Source organism: Mustela nivalis (genome assembly GCF_964662115.1).
Source record: "Mustela nivalis genome assembly, chromosome: 11".
Classification (NCBI taxonomy): Eukaryota; Metazoa; Chordata; class Mammalia; order Carnivora; family Mustelidae; genus Mustela; species Mustela nivalis.
This window is the reverse complement of record NC_139030.1, coordinates 104,526,614-104,548,707: the sequence shown is the minus strand read 5'-3', so window position 1 is coordinate 104,548,707 and position 22,094 is coordinate 104,526,614. Positions and strand designations below refer to the sequence as shown.

The following is a 22,094-nucleotide window of genomic DNA, read 5'->3' as shown; positions in this document are numbered from 1 at the left end:
AATTCAGTTCTGTATATTTAAGAGCAACAATAGGATTCTGAATTTAGTGTAATTTACGAATTCTTTTAGAGAATCTGGTCAAGCTGGGATATACTATCACTTAAAATGTATTAAGAAGATAAAAAGAAAAGTATAGTGATATGAATTGCCATTTGTGTGGAAAACAAAAACTTCCAACAATTATACATTATAATGACTAAATATATAATATGTATATTGTTTATAATGAACATTATCTTTTGAATAAGATGTAATACAAAGAAAAGATTGTCATAATTATGACAATATAATCATGGACTGTTAGGAAACAATTTTTGACAGTATTTCAATATTCATTTTTCATATGAGGCACATCCACAACTAATTATACTACTGAATATAGGAAATCAATAATTAAAAATATGGATTAGAACCCAAGTACCTGAATAATTAAAAAGAAACAGGCTAAATTTTTTAGAATGGATTTAAGTTCATAGCAAAAATTGGTCAGAAAAGTAGAGTTCCCATTAACTCCCTAACCCCATACCTGGGTAACCTCCTCAGGCAGTCAGAATGGTGAATTGATGATCCTACACGGACACATCATTATTACCTAAGGTCCACAGTTTACATTAGGGTTCACTCTTGGTGTTATATATTCTATGGGTTTTGACAAATGTATAATGATGTGTATCCATCGCAATACTATCATGTAGTTTCATTGACCTAAAGATTCTCTGCTCTATTCATCTCTCCCTCCCTCCCCCCCTAGCAACCACTCACTTTTTTACTGTTTCCATCATTTCACCTTTTCAAAATGTCATATAGTTGAGATTTTATAGTATGTAGTGTTTTCAAACTGCTTCTTTCACTTAGTAATGTATATTTAAGTTTTCTCCATGTCTTTTATGTTTTATAGCTCATTTCTTTTTGTTGCTAAATAATATTCCATTGTTTGGTTGTACCACAATTTATTTATCCATTCACCTACTGAAGGGCATCTTGGTTGCTTCTAAGTTTTGACAGTTATGAATAAACCTGTTAATAAACATCTGTGTGCAAGCTTTTGTGTTGACATACGTTTTCATTTTTTTTTTAAAGATTTATTTGACAGAGATAGAGCACAAGCAGGCAGAGGGGCAGGCAGAAGGAGAGGTAGAACCAGGCTCCCCACTGAGCAGTGAGCCTGATGTGGGGCTCTATCCGAGGACCCCAAGATCATGACCTGAGTCAAAGGCAGATGCTTAATCTACTGAGCCAAACAGGTGCCATGGACATAAATTATCGACTCATTTGGGTGAGTATCTGAGAGTGAGATTAGATTCTATGGTAAGAGTATGGTTGATTTCATAATGAACTGTCAAACTGTCTTTCAAATTCGTTGTATCATTTCTACCAGCAATAAACGAGAGTTCCCACAGCATTCACCATAACACATACCCTCCCCAATATCCATCACCCAGCCACCCTATCCCTCCCTCCACCCCCAGCAACCCTCAGTTTGTTTCCTGAGATTAAGAGTCTCTTATGGTTTTCTCCCTCCCCAGTCCCATCTTATTTCAATTTTTCCCTTCCAACCCCCCATGAACCCCACCCTGCCTTTCAAATTTCTCATATCAGAGAGATCATATACTTGTCTCTCTGATTGACTTATTTCACTAAGCATAATAACCTCTAGTTCCACCCATGTCATTGCAAATGGCAACATTTCATTTTTTGATGGCTGCATAGTATTCCACTGTATATGTATACCACTTCTTCTTTATTCATTCATCTGTTGATGGACATCTAGGCCCTTTCCATAGTTTGTCTATTATGGACATTGCTGCTATAAACATTCGGGTGCACATGCCCCTTTGGATCACTACATTTGTATCTTTAGTAGTGCAATTGCTGGATCATAGGGTACCTCTGTTTTCAACTTTTTGAGGAACCTCCATACTGTTTTCCAGAGTGGCTGCACCAGCTTGCATTCCCACCAACAGTGTAGGAGTGTTTGCCTTTCTCCACATCCTCGTCCACATCTGTCGTTTCCTGACTTGTTAATTTTAGCCATTCTGACTGCCGTGAGGTGGTATTTCTTTGTGGTTTTGGTTTGTATTTCCCTGATGCCAAGTGATGTTGAGCACTTTTTCATGTGTCTGTTGGCCATTTGCATGTCGTCTTTGCAGAAATGTCTGTTCATGTCTTCTTTCCATTTCTTGATTGCATTATTTGTTCTTTGGGTGTTGAGTTTTCCAAGATCTTTATAGATTTTGGATACTAGCCCTTTATCTGATATATCATTTGTGAATATCTTTTCCATTCTGTTAGTTGTCTTTTGGTTTGAAAAAGCTTTTTATCTTGATGAAGTCGCAACAGTTCATTTTGCCCTTGCTTCCCTTGCCTTTGGTAATGTTTCTAGGAAGAAGTTGCTATGGCTGAGGTCGAAGAGGTTACTGCCTATGTTCTCCTCAAGGATTTTGATGGATTCCTGTCTCACATTGAGGTCTTTGATCCATTTTGAGTCTATTTTTGTGTGTAGTGTAAGGAAATGGTCCAGTTTCATTCTTCCGCATGTGGCTGTCCAATTTTCCCAACACCATTTGTTGAAGAGACTCCCCCCCCCCCCCTTGGACATTCATTCCTGCTTTGTCAAAGATTAGTTGACCATGGAGTTGAGGGCTTATTTCTGGGTTCTCTCTTCTGTTCCACTGATCTATGTGTCTGTTTTTGTGCCAGCACCCAGTACCATACTGTCTTGATGATGACAGCTTTGTAATAGAGCTTGAAGTCTGGAATTGTGATGCTGCCAACTTTCGTTTTCTTTTTCAACATTCCTCTGGCTATTTGGAGTTTTTTCTGGTTCCATATATATTTTAGAATTATTTGTTCCATTTCCTTGAAAAAAAATGATGGTATTTTGAGAGGTATTGCATTAAATATGTAGAATGTAGATTTGTGACCCAGGATGTGATCTATTCTGGAGAATGTTCCATGCGCAGTAGAGAAGAATGTGTATTCTGTTGCTTTGGGATGGAATTTTCTTTATAGATCTGTGATGTCCATCTGGTCCAGTATGTCATTTAAAGCCTTTATTTCCTTGTTGACCTTTTGCTTAGATGATCTGCCCATTTCAGTGAGGGGGTGTTAAAGTCCCCTACTATTATGATATTATTATTGATGTGTTTCTTTGATTTTGTTATTAATTGGTTATATAATTGGCTTCTCCCATGTTAGGGGCACAGACCCTTTAAGTATGATATAGTGTCCTTTCTCAACTCTTATTATAGTCTTTGGCTTAAAATCTAATTTATCTGATATAAGGATTGCCACCCAGCTTTCTTTTGATGTTCATTAGCATGGTAAATTGTTTTACTTCTCCTCATGTTAAATCTGGTGGTGTATTTGGGTCTAAAATGTGTTTCTTTTAGATAGGATATCAATGGGTCTTGTGTTTTTTATCCATTATGATACCCTGTGTCTTTTGATTGGGGCATTTAGATATGAATTTAGTGCCATTGTATTGTCTGCAAGGTGACTATTATTGTATATTGTCTCTGTTCCTTTCTGGTATGTTACTTTTAGGCTGTCTCTTTGCTTAGAGGACCCCTTTCAATATTTCCTGTAGGGCTGGTTTAGTGTTTGCAAATTCTTTTAGTTTTTGTTTGTCCTGGAAGCTTTTTCTCTTTCTATTTTCAATGACAGCCTAGCTGGATATAGTATTTTGGATGCATATTTTTTTTCCTTTAGTACTCTGACTATATTGTGCTAGTCCTTTCTGGCCTGCCAGGTCCTTGTGGAGAGGCCTGCTGCCAATCTAAAATTTCTACCATTGTCTGTTACAGACAACTTTTGTCCCAAGCTGCTTTCAGGATTTTCTCTTTTTCACTGAGACTTGTAAGTTTTACTATTAGATGATGGGGTGTTGATCTATTTTTATTGATTTTGAGGGGGATTCTCTGTGCTTCCTGGATTTTGGTGCTTGTTCCCTTTGCCAAATTAGGGTAATTCTCTGCCATAATTTGTTCCAGTATATCTCTAGTATACCTTCTTCCCCCTCTCTCTTTTCTTCAGGAATTCCAATTATTCTAATATTGTTTCATCTTATGGTATCACCTATCTCTTGAATTCTCCCCTTGTGTCCAATAGCTGCTTATCTCTCTCTTTTTAGCTTATTTATTCTCCATCATTTGGTCTTCTATATCACTAATTCTCTCTTCTGCCTCATTTATCCTAGCAGTAAAAACCTCCATTTTTACTTTTTATTTTATTTTTTTTAAAGACTTTATTTATTTATTTGACAGAGATCAAAAGTAGGCAGAGAGGCAGGTAGAGGGAGGAGGAAGATGGCTCCCTGCTGAGGAGAGAGCCCGATGTGGGGCTTGATCCCAGGACCCTGGGATCATGACCTTAATTGAAGGCAGAGGCTCTAACCCACTGAGCCACCCAGGTGTCCCCAGAGTCTCCATTTTATTTTTAGTTTTCAATTTTTAATTTTTTTATAAACATATAATATATTTTTATCCCCAGGGGTACAGGTCTGTGAATCGCCAGGTTTACACACTTCACAGCACTCACCAAAGCACATACCCTTCCCAATGTCCATAACCCCACCTCCTTTCTCCCAAACCCCTCCCCCCACCACAGCCTCCATTTTTAAAAAGGATTTTATTCATTTATTTTATGGAGAAAGATACAGCAAGATAGGAAACACAAGCAGGGTAAGTGGGAGAGGGAGAAGCAGGCTTCCTGTAGAGCAGAGAGCCTGATACATGTTTGATCCCAGGAGCCTGGGATCATGACCTGAGCTGAAGGCAGACGCTTAATGTCTGAGCCACCCAAGCACCCCAGAGCCTCCATGTTTTTATTGCACCTTATTAATAGCTTTTTAAATTTCAACTTGGTTAGATTTTAGTTCTTTTATTTCTCCAGAAAGGGATTATATTTCTCCAAAAGGGATTCTCTAGTATCTTCCATGCTTTTCTTGAGCCCAGCTAGCACCTTGATATTTTCATTCTGAACTCTGGTTCTGACATCTTACTAATGTCCACATTGATTAGGTCCCTAGCTGTCAGTACTGCCTCTTGTTCACTTTTTTGAGGTGAGTTTTCTTGCCTTGTCATTTTATCCAGATAAGAATAGATCAATGAGGGGCACCTGGGTGGCTCAGTGGTTTGGGCTGCTGCCTTTGGCTTGGGTCATGATCTCAGGGTCCTGGGATCGAGCCCCGCATCGGGCTCCCTGCTCCGCAGGAAGCCTGCTTCCCTCTCTCTCTCTCTGCCTGCCTCTCTGCCTACTTGTGATCTCCGTCTTTCAAATAAATAAATAAAATCTTTAAAAAAAAAAAAGTATAGATGAATGAGAGAACAAAATACTAAAAGGGTAGCAATGACCCCAGAAACATATATGCTAACCAAATGGGAAGAGAAGGAGAAAAAAAATGTGTGTGTGTGTGTGTGTGTAGTGATATATATATATGTATCACACAAACATATATAATATATATAGTATATATTATATATATTATCATTATTATCAGACTGGTGAATAGAGCCACACACTTGATTTTGGGTGTATTTTGGTCTGTTAGAATAAACTGCTTCCCAAAATTTTAAAGAAAAACTTATATACATACAAAAATAATGATAAATGTGGTGAAGGGATGGAATATGAATGTAAAGATGAAAACTGAAAAATATTCTAAGAAGAAATTGATAAGAAGTTGGTTGAAAAAAGAAAAAGAAAAGAGGAAAGAATGTGATTAGGCTGGAGACTAGAACAAACCTATGCGCTAGATTTAGGGTATATTTTGATCTATTAGAAGAAACTGTATCCCAAAATTTTTAAGAAAGAAGAACCTATATGTATATGAAAAATAAGGTTAAATAAAATGAAGGAATAGAATATGACTGTAACAATGAAAATTTTAAAAGATTTAAAAAAGGCATTGATAAAATATTAACTTTAAATAAGTAAGAGAAAAATTTAAAAAATAGAATAAGAAAAAGAAAATTTAAAAATTTAACTTGGAAAGACTAAAGAATCATGGGGAAAATGCCATGAATTCTATGTTTTGTATTCCCGTAGCTCTGAAGTTTTGCAGTTCTCATTGATGGGTGAACTTCGTCTTAGCTGGATGTTCTTGGTGACCTCCTGGGGGGCGGGGCTGTTGCAATAATTCTCAAATGTCTTTGCCGGAGGCGGAACTGCACCACCCCTGCCAGGGGCCAGGCTAAGCAATCTGTTCAGGTTCGCTCGGTAGCTTTTGTTTCCTGAACGCTTTCCGTAGAGCTTTGGAGGATGGGAATGAATATGGCAGCCTTCTAATCTCTGGCCCTGTAGGAGCCGAGAGCTCAGGGTCCCTCTCTTCAGTTCACCCTCAGAGAAAAGCAGTCAATCCCTCCCATCTCCCTGGTCTCCAGTCGCATTCTGTGCCACGCAGCCTATGACCAAGTATTTCTATCTCTGGTGCATAGCCCTGGTTGGAGTGTCCAAACCCTGCTGATTCCTGCAATGCATTCCCACACTGCTCCTCCCAGAGGAAGAAGGAGGGGGTGTCCCCAGATCTGCCACTTGGGAGGTCCCTGATCAAAGAGCAGTGGTCCAACTGTGCCTTGGATCATGGTTTGAGGTAACTCTGAGCTGAGAGCTCACTCCTTGGCTCTGTCTCTGCAGCCAGCTTCCCTGCTCTGATACCTGGGTAGCTTTGCACTCAGGCACCCTGGGTCTTTCTGTGACCTCGCAGGTCCTGAGACTCCACTGTCCCCACGAGGGGTCCACCCCTGCTTAGCCTCTGGAGCATTGTCCTGCAGAGGAACAGACTTCTAAAAGTTCCTATTTTGTGCTTCACTGCTCTACCGCTTGTCAGGAGCTGTCCCCTCCCCCTGTGGTCTATCTTCCTGTGTATCACCTTGGATTCACCTCTCTGCATGCCCTACTTTCCAGAAAGCGATTGCTTTTCTGCTCCTAGAATTGCTGCACTTCTCTTTGATCTCCTGTTGAATTTGTAGGTGTTCAGAATGGTTTGTTAACTCGCTGAACTCCTGGACCTAATGATATTTAGGTCTCCTTCTCCTCCACCATCCTGCTTCTCCTGTGGTTTCTCATTTTAATTTGCAATTCCCTATGATGTTAAATATCTTTTCATATGCTTACTTGCCATTTGTATATCTTCTTTGCTGAGTTGTCTATTAAGGACTTAGCCCTGTTTTTAATCAGTTTGTTCATTTTCTTATTGTTTAGCTTTAAGACTTCTGTGTATATTTTGGATAACATTTCTTTATCAGATATGTTTTTGTTTTCTTTCAATCTACAGCTTGTCATTTCATTCTCTTGACACTGTCTTTCACAGAGCTGAAGTTTTTAATTTTAATGAAGCTCAACTTATCAAATATTTCTTTCATGAATCATGACTTAAATGCTGTATCTAAAAAGTCATTGCCAAACTCACGGTTATTTAGATTTTCTCCTGTGTTATCTTCTAGGAGTTTCACAGTTTTATGTTTTACATTGAGATCTGTGAATTAATTTTTGTGAGAAGTGTAACATCTGTGTCTAGATTCATTTTTTTAAAAAAGATTTTTAAATTTATTTATGACAAAGAGAGATAGCAAGAGAGGAAACACATGCACAGGGGAGCTGGAGAGGGAGAAGCAGGCTCCCTGCTGAGTAGGGGAGCCCAATATGGGGCTTGATCCTGGGACACTGGGATCATGACCTGAGCTAAAGGCAAATGCTTAACAACTGAACCACATAGGCGCCCCTTGATTGACTTTTTTGTATGTGGATATCTGGTTGTTCCAGTATCATTTGTTGAAAAGATTATCTTTTCTCCATTGTGTTTTATTTGCTCCTCTATCTAAGATTATTTGAAATATATATGGGTCTTTTCTGGGCTCTCTGTTCTGTTAACATTGATTGTCTGTTCTTTTACTAATACCACATTGTCTTGACTGCTATAGCTTTATCGTGTCTTGAAGTTGAGTAGTGTCAGTCTGCTGGCTTTTTTCTCTTCATTAAATATTGTGTTGGCTATTCTGGGTCTTCTTTCCATATAAACTTAAAAATCAGTTTGCCAATATCTATAAAATACTTACTGAGATTTTGAATGGTATTGCATTGAACCTGTAGATAAAGTTGGGAAGAACTGACATCTTGACAATATGGTGTCTTCCTATCCATGCACATGGAATACCTCTCCATTTATTTAGTTCTTCTTTGATTTCTTTCATCAGAGTATTTAATTTTTTGTCATCTAAATCTTGTACATATTTTGTTAGATTTACACTTAAGTATTTCATTTTTATATTCACTGCTGGTGAGCACAGAAACAACTGACTTTTGAATATTAAGCCTGTATCCTGCAGCCTTGTTATAACTGCTTGTTACTTCCAGGAATTTTTTGGTCAGTTCTTCTGGATCTTCTGTATAGATGATCATGTCATCTGCAAACAAAGGCAGTTTTATTTATTCCTTCCTAATATGTATATTTTTATTTCCTTCTTGTCTTTCCTCATTTGCTAGGACTTCCAGTACAATGCTGAAATGGAGAAGTGAAGTGAAGACATCTGTGCCTTGTTCTCCTTGTTACCCCATTAATACTTTCACTATATAGTACAGAAGTGCCTTTGAGTCAACATATGAAAAATTTTTTAATGTAACATTATATTACAAGTAACAGTTAAAGTGAGAAAAAAATTATGGGCTCGGGGCATGGACAGAGCTGAATATAATCTTGAGGGTGAAATCTTACTAATTATACTTACAGCACTTCAAATATTATTTTTCATATGTAATGTTCAATATAAATGCTTGATAAATTGAACTACTGAGAATGAGTTGTTACTTGAGACTTGTTATATGGTAGCATCCATATAACATGTCTATGCAAGGGGTAATTTGTTTATGTGATTTATTAATTAACTTATGACCAATAATTTGTTTAGATTCTGTCAGATTTGACAGTATACAGTAATATGAGTCAGAAACAGGAATACATAATTTTAATCCATAAAGTTTTTTATTTCAGGTGAAATTTCAATTTAATCCTCTAATTAAATCTTTGTCAGATTAGAAGGATAAGCAAACTGATTTGATTTTGACTCCCTTCTTTTTAAAGAAACTTTCTTTTATTTTTTATTTTTTATTTTTTTTAAAGAATTTATTTATTTGACAGAGAAAGATCACAAGTAGTCAGAAAGGCAGGCAGAGAGAGAGAGAGGAGGAAGCAGGCTCTCTGCTGAGCAGAGAGCCCGATGTGGAACTTGACCCCAGGACCCTGAGATTATGACCTGAGCCAAAGGCAGTGGCTTAACCCACTGAGCCACCCAGGCACCCTTAAAGAAACTTTCTTGAAGAGTATTCAGGAAAGGATAAAAATTACAAAAGTAAAGATAGAAAGTGAAAATAAAGGAGATGAGGTAACCTCCAAGTAGTACAAGCAGTATGAATTGATGTAAATTGGTATATATGAAAAAAACAAAATTGGCAATATAAAACAAAACATATCCTATAAATATTTTTCAAGTAAAAGTTGTTTTGGCCAATTTTTAAAGTTGAGAGAGGAGGTTTTTAAATAAACCTTGATTAAAATTTCCTGAATGACATAAATATCTCTTCCTTAAAGGTTTACAAGAGGAAGTAGGAGGTTTTCACCCTTGCAATGAAGAGCTAATAGGGTTTAGATTAAGAACTTTTCACTGCAGAAAGCATGAAGGAAGGTAAGGGGTTTTGCAATGCACGAATGCTTTAAAATCTGTCACCAATGTATTTATTCTGAAGTTTTAAGATAAGCAACAGATACACGCTCTGAAACAACACTGTTTCATGAAAGGTCTAAAGTCTGAAGTATTCAAGAAAGAATGACTAAGTGAATACATAAGAAATTTCAGTATATTTTAACTGATTTAGTTGTGTGGAGAAAACTCAAATTGATAGCATCTTAAGTCTGAATAATGGAAAAGTAAGCAAACATAACTGCTTTAGTAATACATATAGAAGACATTTCTAAGTAGACCACTAATGTATAGCATGGCGACTACAATTAATAATACTGTATTGCATATTTGAAAGTTGCTCAGAGAGTAGATCTTAAAAGTTCTTATCATAAGAAAAAAATTGTAAGTATGTGAGCTTTTGGGTGTTAACTAGACTTACTGTGATGACCATTTCATAATATATACATGAATATGTTGTAACACCTATAACTAATATGTTATATGTCAATTATAGTTCATTGATATTTCTCTCACATGTTACTTATTGTGTTGTTTTCAGATACTTTGTGGTTTTCACCTAGAGAAAATTTTCTCTTGAGGGTATTATTAGCTAAGATGGTTGGTAATATTTAGTTGGCTGGAAAAAAAAATAAGAGGACTGGAGAGTGGTCCTAGTTCATGCTGTGGTTGAGGAGGAGTGGGGATTGTCATGACCAGAACATAGAACACTTAGGTCTCATCATCTAGGTTATAACAACTCTTTGTTGCTATTTCAGTAGGCAACCTTGTCTACTAAGGGTCATTCTCTCAATACTTCTGCCTTGCACCTGCTCTCCTTTCATGCATGTAACTCATTATAATTACTGAAAATAGCCTGTATAGTTTATTGAATTTATATTTACTTTGTGACTAAAATATTATCAGCTTATGTGATTGTTAGAAAAGAGGTAGCTTCTCTTTGCAAGGAACAAAATTTATATGTATTATTCATATATAGTGTTTTGAGGGCTTACTTATTTGAATCTGTGTTGTGATATCAAAGTGTCTTATCACAGCTGTGTTTCTTTCTGTTGGTATTTCTAGAAGTTTTTACTTTGTATTTTATGTTTTTACTTTTACTAAGAAGCCTCTATACTCAAGATGGGGCTTGAATTTATGACCCGGAGATCAAGAGTTGCACACTCTGCCAAATGAGCCAGCCAGGTGCCCCTACTTTTTACTTTTGATGTTACATTATTAAACTGACCTTTTTCATTAAATTAAATTAATTAATTTTTAAGGAGATTTTAAAATTTATTTTTAGAGAGAAAGAGTGAATGATTGAGAGCTGGGAGAGGGGATGGAGGGAGAGGAAAAAAGAGAATCTTGAGCAGACCCCCCCCTGAGTGTAGAGCCTGACATGGGGCTCAAGCTACCCTGAGATCGTAACGTGAGCTGAAATCAAGAGTCAGACATTCAACGGACTGAGATGCCCAGGTGCCCCCTCTATTTTATTTTTTAAAGTTTTATCTAAGTAATCTCTACACCCCATGTGGGGCTTGAGCCCACGACTCTGAGATCAAGAGAGGCATGCTCCTCTGATTGAGCCAGCAGGAGCCCCTATTTTATATTTTTGATGTTACATTATTAGACTTAATTCATATTAGATTTGACTTTTTATCATAATAAATTGGACTTCTCTGTCTTGTTTACAATGCTTTTTCCTTTGAAATTTACTTTTTTGGGGGGAGGTTATTTCCTATTTCTTTATTTTTAAAGATTTTTTAAAAATTTATTTTTAATTTAATTTCAGCATAACAGTATTCATTATTTTTTCACCACACCCAGTGCCCCATGCAATCCATGCCCTCTATAATACCCACCACCTGGTACCCCAACCTCCCACCCCCCCGCCAATTCAAACCCTTCAGATTGTTTTTTAGAAATTTACTTTCTTATTAATGTCATCCTGGGTTTTTTCCCCAATGTTTACATTTGTCTGATATATCTTGGCTGTTAACAATCTGATGTTCATTGCACTTTTGAAGTTAATTTTTAAATTTTTATTAAAAGTAATTATATATCTAGTTTTAAAAATCAAATAGTGTTTAAAGGGTAAGAAAAAAAAGGTTTAACACACTCTTCCTCCCTTGCCTCTCCATTCCTATTTCACTTCACTTTTTCAGAGGTGGCCACATTCATTTACTTCAGTTGTTTCTTCTAACATTTTTTCTATATTTCTGTCTCTATTAAATGAACAATTGCATTATCTAATGACTTCTTACTTCTTTATGGTAGATAAAGATTTTAACTCTTTTATATCTCTTTTATTTCCTTGTCCATCTTCTTTACATCATAAGTTTTGCTTAAGTTTGTTTTTTAATTATTATGCTTAAATGCTATTCACTAATGAGTCATCTGGTATATTATAATTATGTTCTCTCTTTTTTAAAAAAGATTTTATTTATTTATTGGACAGACAGAGATCACAAGTAGGCAGAGAGGCAGGCAGAGAGAGAGGGGGAAGCAGGCTCCCGAGAGCCCAAGCGGAGCTCCATCCCAGCACCCTGGGATCATGACCTGAGCCGAAGGCAGAGGCTTTAACCCACTGAGCCACCCAGGCACCCTAGGCACCCCTATGTTTTCTTTTTTGAACAGCTTTTTGTTTTTTATTAATTGCTTCATTTTCTCCACTCATTTAGTTTTCTTCAAACCTCTGGCTAAGTCTCTCTATATTCCTTCCACAGTTCTTTAAGATACCTAATACAAGTTTCTACACAAATAAAAATTACTTCTGCAGAGAACAATCCTGAGTCTTGCTCCAATTCAAGGCTGACTGCTTTTTAAATCAGCTAAGCAGCCATCATCCCAAGACTTCTTTTTGTTATCATCCTCAGAATTCTCATAGATTAAAGTTTTCATTAAATATTTTTAAAGCTTTGCTCCATTGTTTTCTAGCTTCCAGTGTTGCTGATTCTTTGTATGTGATCTCTTTTCTTGCCGTAGGTTTTTTTTTTCTTTTTTTTTAATCCCTGCCATTCTGAAATTTCACAATAATGTGTCTTACTGTGAGTCTTTTTCAGTAATTATGCCAAGTAATTGGTAGGCCCTTTTAATCTAATGACCCTTGTCCTTAACTTCCTAGGGAATTTTATTGTGTTAACCTTTTGTTAACTTCCTCCAAACTATTTCCTCTTCTGGAATTAATATTTTACTTTTTGGATCTTCTAATCTTTTAAAAAATTTTTTGGATTAATGTCCTAATTTTATTTTTTTCTCTATTATTATTCATCTCTGTCTCTTTTTGTTCTATTTTCTCAAAACCTTTTGCCTATAATGTTTAATCCTTTTACATTTAATTTATTTCAGCTATTGCATTAATGGAAAAACTAGTACAATTTAAGTAAGGTATATAGTTTAATTAAGAGGATCGTATTAATGTTCATTCCCTGTACCAGTGCCCTCTAATCAAAGAATAGTAGGGTGAAGGATATACAGAAACTCAATTATTTCTGCAACTTTTCTGTTAATCTGAAAACAGTTCAAAATACAAAGTTAAAAAAAAGTTAAAAGGACCAATATGTTTGAGAAAAAATGAAGTGTTTGCCAGGATGTCTGTCTATGCATGACCACTTCTCATTAATTTTCTCTCGAAGAGAATATTAATTATAGTATCTTTGATATTTTCTTCTGTCCCCTGCATTATATGCTTCTTTCTGCTTGTTATGGTCTCTCATTCTGGAGGCCCTCTTCTAATGTGATTGCATGTCCATATTTAAGAAGGATGCTCTAAAATCCCAACGTGAAGTCCTTCGTGCATAGATAGGTTTGTCAATGAACTTTACTGTTAGGGATTTCAGAAGACCAGCTAAGTTTTTCTCTTGGTAGAAAGCATGCTTAGGTTGGAGTCCTGGATCTCCCACTCACTAGCTCTGCTACTTAGGCAATTTACCTTTCATGCTTAAAGTGGTCAAGTTTAATATTACCAGCAATCAGATATACTGATATCTTGTATCCTTTGAAATGATACACTGAAAAGGGCACATCACTTCTGTGATATTCTTATCCCAAATGCACAACATTTTTTTTTAAGATTTTGTTTAAAGTAATCTTTACACCCCAAGTGGGGCTTGAACTCCCAACCCTGAGATCAAGAGCTGCATGCATTACCGACTGAGTCACCTAGGAACCTCCGTATAACTTCTATTTAATCAAGAGAAGATACCAAACTCATATTGATGAATAATCAACAAAATAACTGACTAGTTATTTTTTTACTGACTCTTTAAATAACTGACTCTTTAAAAGTGTCAAAGTCATGAAAGACAAGGAAATACTGTAAATTTCACAGATGGGAGGAGAGTAAGGAGAGATCACAAATTAATATAACATGAGGTCTGGGGTTAGATCTTGGAATAGAAAAAGAACATTTGTGGGAAAAACTGGTCTGTAGTTTAGTTAATAGTACTGTACAAATGCTAATTGTTGTTTCTCCTAATTGTTCTATGGTTATATTAGTTGTTAAAATTAGGAGAAGGTGGGCTAGGGGATACATAAGCTCTGTATTATTTTTTGAAACTTTAAGTCTAAAGTTATTTAAAAATATATGGTTAAAAAAATAAAGGGACCAGAATGTTTGAAGGAGGGTAATGGATATTTATCAGAACTTTATACATGGATTTCCTCTCATTAATTTTGCTTGAAGGATGGTGAATCCCTTTTGATTTGTAAATTCAAAACAAACCAAGGGTGTTTTTGTTTTGTTATTAAAATTTCTGCTTGTTCTTTTTATTCAATTTTTTTTCTGTATTCTTTTTGAGAGTTACTCTTTTTTTGGTTGGACTTGTCTCTATTCTCTCTAGTGTAGCATTTTATTTTTCATCATCATTTAATCTTTCATGTTATCTTCTGTATTTGGGGAGAATTTTTAAAAATTCTTTCTATATCAAGGATTTGTTTTTATGTAGTAACTACTGGTCCTTTACAGAAAAGAAACATTTAATTTTTTCCATCATATCAATAGTTTCATACAGTGTTTTCTTACTGGCCAGCAACCATTTCATCCTTCCTGTTTTTCAGTCTGTAATTACTGGAAACATGGGATATGTTTTTACAAGTTTATTTAATTTCTTCTTATATATATGTTCTTAATACATATATCCATATTTATGCTGTTTATCCTTACCTTCAGTGTAATGCCACATGCAAAAATATTTTGATGGAGGGCGCCTGGGTGGCTCAGTGGGTTAAGCCTCCGCCTTCGGCTCAGGTCATGATCTCAGGGTCCTGGATCAAGCTCCACATAGGGCTCTCTGCTCAGAGGGGAGCCTGCTTCCCTCTCTCTCTGCCTGCCTCTCCACCTACTTGTGACTCTATCTCTCTCTCCGTGTCAAATAAATAAATAAAATCTTAAAAATATATTTTCATGGGACCTATACAGTGTATACTTTACTGTTTAGCCTATTCCTAAATGAAGATCTGTCCATGACAATTCTAAAAGATTGGCTAATTCCTGATTCCTCTTACTATCCCCATCCTCTGTTTTATGTTTATAGTTTAAGAAAGAGGCTTGATACACACAGAACCTATGCAATTTCTACTCTCTAGCTCAATGAGCTTTTTTGCTCCTACTGCCAAGTTTTCTATTGAATAAAATAATTTATTCCATAGAATCTGAGACTATCTATAGTTTGACATGTACAATGAATGAAAATTTTTATCCTGTATGCCCAGAACTGCAAGGCACAGAGTTTTCCTGTCTCTGTCCTCCAGAATGCAGTTCTTTACATTTGTTGTCCTCTACTCTGAGGATTTGCTGAATGTGTGGATATTTTAGTCTCTAAACTGCTTTATAAGAAGTGTTAATGATACTGAAATGAGGAAATGGTTAGGAAGAAGATAGTAGTGGAATGTTTCTGTAAAGTAAAGTGTCTTTGATTTTTAGTTTAAGTGGACACAATGGGTCTCTGAGCTAGAAACAGGACAGGACAAATCCTTTTCTAATTTACTTCTGAATCACAGTGTCCTTCTAAAGGTTAAGATGTAATAGGTAAATAGCTGGGCTTTTCATTCAAGTCCAATTGGTGCTTTAATTAGAAGAAATTCTTTATAGCCTGGAAAGTAGTTAAATATTATTCTGAATATAAAATATTTTCATGAAAGCTATTCTATATTGGAGTTAAAAATGAACATTTAATGTTTTCATTTTTATTTATATTATTTTTTATTTAAACTCAATTAACACACAATGTATTATTGGTTTCAGAGGTAGAGAACAGTGACCCAATAGTCTTATATAATACGCAGTGCTCATGATATCATGTACCCTCCTTGACATCCATCACCCAGTAACTCCATCCCCCAGCCCACTTCCCCTCCAGCAGCCCTCAGTTTATTTTCTGTGATTAAGAATCTTTTATGGTTTGTCTCCCTCTCTAATTGCATCTTGTTTTATATTTTCCCTCTCTTCCCCATGATCCTCTGTTTTGTTTCTTAAATTTCACATATGAGTGAGATCACGTGATAATTGTCTTTCTCTGATTGACTTATTTCACTTAGCATAATACCCTTTAGTTCCATACATGTTGTTGCAAATGGTAAGAGTTCATAAAATGAACATTTAACTTAAAGGCTAACTTCAAATTATAATTTCCCCAGTCTCCAGTATCTCAGTTAATTCTCATAAGAATGAATTTATTAGATACTTGTATTAATGCAAAAATGGAAAAACACTGTAAAACAGAAATAGTTAAGAATTTTCTACTTCTACCCTTCTTACCTAGGGATTTGATACTGATCTTAAAAGCGTAATAGTTCAAATGCCCAGATACACAGAGATTTTCCTTTTGTTCCTTTCTGTAGTCTAACTCAATGGGCTAATTTTATGATTCTGTGATTTTGCTTTCTTGACTTCAAAACCTAGTTCTATTTAAGATGGGACTCTGCTGAATTAAAAAAAATTGATACTCTAATTAATACCATATTCATGTAGTAGTTTCTACATTAGTCAGCTTTACAATATATGTAGTTGATCTGACAGAATATAGTAGTGTGTACCTTACAGTCAATGAATAGTTTCTGGCAGTCTCTTACAGTACTTAGACTTGTGCTCTGAGCTCTGAATCAAGTCTCTATTTTATTGATTAGATTTGATGCTTCACGATAGTTTTGGCATCAGAAATTACTTACTCTGGAACATATACAGTTAATACCCTTAAATTATAATCATTAGAGTTTAAAAAATGACACATACTTATAAAAACAACAGGCTCGGATTATCCCAAGGAGTATTTCCACCTTTCTGTTTTAACTCACCAAGGTATTTGGTATCAGGGAAAATCTGCATAGTAAGAACAAAGGCTAATGTTTCAAATATCAGTATTTTAATATTAGTCTACTTTAATGTTTTAGAGAAAAGATCATCTCCTAATGATATAATAGGTATGTATTAAGACTTCTATGTTATAATACAAATGTACTATAAACAAAAGTAGATAATTTTCCACACAGTGAAACTTGGTATATTAAAGCATTTCCCCATGGTTATATAGTTTTAGAAAACTATAGACGTGATTTTAGAGTTTCTGTCCCTGAGTGGGGTAGCATTTCCTGTTGAGGGCCTTCAAATCACCTAAAAAAGTTATTTAGTATAAAATACATAGGACAGGGTGCCTGGCTGTCTCAGTGGTTTAAGCCTCTGTCTTTGGCTCAGGTCATGATTTCAGGGTCCTGGGATTGAGCCCCACATGGGGCTCTCTGCTCAGCACGGAGCCTGCTCCCTCCCCACCCCCACTCCGCACCTCTCCCCCAAGCCTGCCTCTCTGCTTACTTATGATCTCTGTCAAATAAATAAAAAAAAATCTTAAAAAAATACATAGGACATTGATCTTAAAACAAAAATAAAAACAAAAACAGGGAATATAAAACTCTATACAATAGCCCTGTGTTCCAGTTTTGACTTTGAAAGTTTATTAAAATTTTTTTCTCATCTCTAACAAAAGAGGACTTGTTTTTTCCCCCTAGCCTCTCAACATTACATCTCTAAATTAAAAATAAAATGTTAAAATTTCACTCATGTTGAGCCATACATTTTTTCTTATTTCAAAACACTAAATAGGGATACATTTACAATTGATGGCAATGTTTTTTTCTTTTATAGTGATAAATAATGGTGTGTCTTATAATCCATGATTTTGTAGATTCAATGAAATCTCATGATTGTGAAAGATATGATGGGCTTCAGAGTAAGCTATTTAAGTATAGTTCATAGCTCTTCAACTCTTCCCTATTTCTTAAATCTTAACTTGGGTAGGACTAAAATATTCCCTAGGATATATCCCATGTGATAACCAGAATTATTATAATGCTTAACGAGACAGATTAAATTCCAAATTGGAAAAAGTCAGTAATTTTGTTCCCTTTTGGTCTGTGCATGGTAGAGTAAAGATGTGTATCAGGACAGAAGGGGTTGAAGTCCCTTTTAGCGGCCTTTCTCTAGACATCTAGAGGCAGTTTATTGGTTCCAGTTGTAAGCTTATATGTACAAAGATATCTATTTATGTCTCTGTTATAATTTATAGTCAACATATGTGTACTTTCTATATGACTAAATTAAAGAGTAAGATAGCAGTTTCTCAGTATAATTTCTGTCATTTGCTACTCATAGATTTAAGAAAATATAGAAAAGTGTTTACTTTTAAACTAGAGGAATTAAACTTTAAATTAAGAATGGGTAGCATTAATGTTATTTGAAAATTTCTCCTCTATTCCAGTAGAGGATGGAAAACTCACTCCATCCTCTACTGGAATTATTCAAGTGGTACAACTTCAATCATTTGTGCTTATATATATGATCTATATAATCAGCAACTGGAAAAACTAGTACTTATTTAATATGGCAAAACTCTTTCAACTATCTTTAGAGAAGTATATTTGGAGAAAATGTTAACATCAGAGGAAGTCCGTTTTAGAAGATTTTGATACTATAATAGTTCTCTATAGATAAAGTTTAGGAACACTTGAGGCTGTGACACTAGGTCAAATTATAGTTTCATTTCATTACTGGTAGTAATAACAGTGAAGGAATGTGGTGAATGGTAACAGGATGAAGGGATATGGGGGGGCTCCTTAAAGTAGACTATCTTGGTACTGAGTTCCAACACATAAATAAATATGCGTGTGAAATAGTTAATCTCTATCATTTAATTGTAGAGTATGCCTACTTTCTTTACCAAAGTATACCGTAAACAAGATTCATATTACCATCGCAATAGTTAATCAATCTGTGGTTCTTACAGATATAGTCCGTTTCCTCCAAGTAATGATGAAGAGTTTCACTAAGAAACTAGGTCATAAGGGAGTAAGCAGAATTCCCTGATACACAGCCAAGAGTTGAAATATATTGAATATATACATGGATCTAACTGGATTCCCACTCTTTGGCCTGCATCTGATTTAGGATGCATAAGCACAATTCCCAAACTGAAAGAGTAGATTGTCAACTCGATTTCATCTTCCCATAAATACTATAAGCCATTAACCAAACCAAAATCTGAGTATGTGAACTATCGAGGCAAATTCAATGAGCTAAAACGTTGATTTCAGAGTATCAAGGACTGGTAGGGAGAAAAGAATGGTAAGTTATTGCTTGATGGGTACAGATTTTCTTTTTGTGCTAATGCATAAGTGTGGAAACAGTAGTAATGGTTGCACAGCACATGGATGTAATTAATACCACTTAGGTAAACACTTAAAAATGGCAAATTATAAGTTATATATATTTTATTACAGTAAATAAAACATTTTGACCATGTGTGATTTATAAGTTACGTAAAACTAACTGGAAAAATTATAGTTAATTTAGAATTGTACGCTCTTCACATGAAAGAGTTCACTAATTCTGTTCTTCTGATCACAAATGTGATATAAATATCCAAAATTATTTCTTTTTAGAAAATAAATTTGAAAAGCCTGAAATAGGACTGAAAAAATAATAAAAAAATCAGAACAAACTTCTTACTTTAATTGGTTCAGGCTGCATCACAGGTGCAGGCATAGCAATGGCACTTGGAGCATAAACCTGGTGATATGTTGCTTGAACACCATGATCAGAATAAGGCTGTTATAAAAAAAAGAAAAAAACATGTGTTACCTTTTATTTATTAATTCAAAGTTTTTATTCATTGTTGCAATGTACTAGGCATTTTGCTACACAATGGAGGAACACAAATGAAAAACACATTCTATCTTTAATTAATTTATAGATTGACCAGGGACAGTTGAATCGTCAAAATTACTCTAAGTCCAATGAAACATATATAGAAGAAAAGAAAAGAACTACTTGATTTAGCTTAAGAAAACTGGGGAGGCAGTCAGAAAAAGCTTTCTTTTGGAATTGATGCTTGGATTTGAAAAATTAAGGGAAAGAAGGTGGGAATAGTATATGCAAAGACAACTAAGAACACACCTCAGGAGGTGCCTGGGAGGCTCAATGGGTTAAGTGCCCAACTCCTGATTTCAGTTCAGGTCGTGATCTCAAGATTGTGAGACTGAGCCCCATGTCAGGCTCTGAGCTCAGCACAGGATTTGCTGGTCTTTCTCCTTCTGCTCTTTCCCCTGCTCTCTCTCTCTCAAATAAGTAAGTAAAATCTTAACAACAACAACAATACACCCTCCCATCAAAAGGTATGCAGAAAGAAAAAGCAAATTATGTTCAGGGGGAAAATAAGGCTGGTTTCAAACTTCTTTCTGGCTATACTCAACACCAGAAAAGAGTAGACTAGATGTTCTATAAAAAAATAGTACTGTTAAGAGTTGAATTTGGTTGAAGTTTTAACCTTGAGTATATCAGAATGTGACCTGATTTGTAGACAGGGAATTTGTAGAGTTAATCAAGTTAAATATGGTCATTAGGGTAGAAGCTAATCTAGTATGATAACTACTATCCTTACAAAATTGAGAAATTTGGACACAGAGATAGAAAAATAAAGTGAAGACACAGGGAGAAGATGGCCATCTATAAGCTAAGAAGAGAGGTCCAAAACAAATGCTTCCTTCATGGCCCTCAGATGGAATCAAACCTGCCAATATGTTCAACTTCTGGTCTCTAGAACTGTGAGACAATAAATAATTGTCTGTTGTTTAAGCCACCTAGTTTGTGGCACTTTGTTTTGGCAATATGATGTAGCTATTTTATAGCTAGTGTAATTGTCTTTCAGATTTATAGACAACAATGTTGAACAAAGAGGCATGAAAGAACTCAGAATATAGCACCCACAAGTTTTCTTTAACAAAGAGTACTTTGCAGATTCAGTCAAGCAAATGATGAGTGGAGGGTGAGATGAAAACAGAAATCCTGGTAGAAGTAGTGATAGTAACATTAAGATCCAACTGTGGAAATTATTATTCCAGAACATCATGTTATAAACCTTAGATAATATAATACATTCTAATTGGGAGGTGGGTGCTAATTTTCTAATTTTTTACAACACTGACTTAAAACACACCTTTACAGTTCTTGGCACATAGATGGTAAGGTAAGTAATGGTTTGGGAACATAAAGACACTGAAAATAACATTTATAATTTTTAGTTATTAAGTTATTTTTTTAAGATTTATTTATTTGGGGGGGAAGGGCAGAGGGAGAGAAATTCCAGCAGACTTCTGACTGTGCGCAGAACCCGACGATGTGGGGCCTGATCCCATGACCCTGAGATCATGACCTAGCTGAAATCAAAAGTTGTATGCTTATGGTGCTCTCTGGTGCACTCTGGAAAATAGCATGGAGGTTCCTCAAAATGTTGAAAATAGAGTTACCTTATGATCCAGCAATTGCACTACTGGGTATTTACCTTAAAGATACAAACGTAGTGATCCGAAGGGGCACGTGCACCTGAATGTTTATAGCAGCAATGTCCACAATAGCCAAACTATGGAAAGAACCTAGATGTCCATCAACAGATGAATGGATAAGGAAGATGTGGTATGTATATACAATGGAATACTATGCAGCCATCAAAAGAAATGAAATCTTGCCATTTGCGACGACATGGATGGAACTAGAGGGTATTATGCTTAGCAAAGTAAGTCAATCAGAGAAGGACAACTATCATATGATCTCCCTGATACGAGTAAGTGGAGATGCAACATGGGGGGTTTGGGGGGTAGGGATTGGGAGGGAGACAAACCAAAAGAGACTCTTAAGGTCACAAAACAAATTGAGGGTGGCCGAGGGGAGGGGTGTAGGGAGAGGGTGGTGGGGTTATAGACATTGGGGAGGGTATGTGCTATGGTGAGTGCTGTGAAGAGTGTAAACCTGGCGATTCACAGACCTGTACCCCTGGGGCTAATAATACATTATATGTTTATAAAAAAATAAAAAAAATTTTAAAAAAAGTTGTATGCTTAACTGACAGAGCCACCCAGGTAGCCCATGAAATA

General features: G+C 35.7%; 1 protein-coding gene across 3 annotated transcripts in view; it reads right to left on the bottom strand.

The window, feature by feature from the left end:
• The window catches only part of BOLL (boule homolog, RNA binding protein), a gene marked incomplete at its 3' end in the record, with an annotated part of 58,526 nt that overhangs the window by 13,373 nt on the left and 23,059 nt on the right, over positions 1-22,094 (bottom strand). For 2 of the 3 annotated variants that reach the window (XM_082689054.1, XM_082689055.1), the window contains exon 10: positions 19,675-19,773. In XM_082689054.1, the coding sequence (XP_082545180.1) occupies positions 19,675-19,773 (99 nt within the window). Of the gene's footprint in view, positions 1-19,656; positions 19,774-22,094 lie in introns of those variants that run through there. The other variant, XM_082689056.1, reaches the window with a different exon arrangement.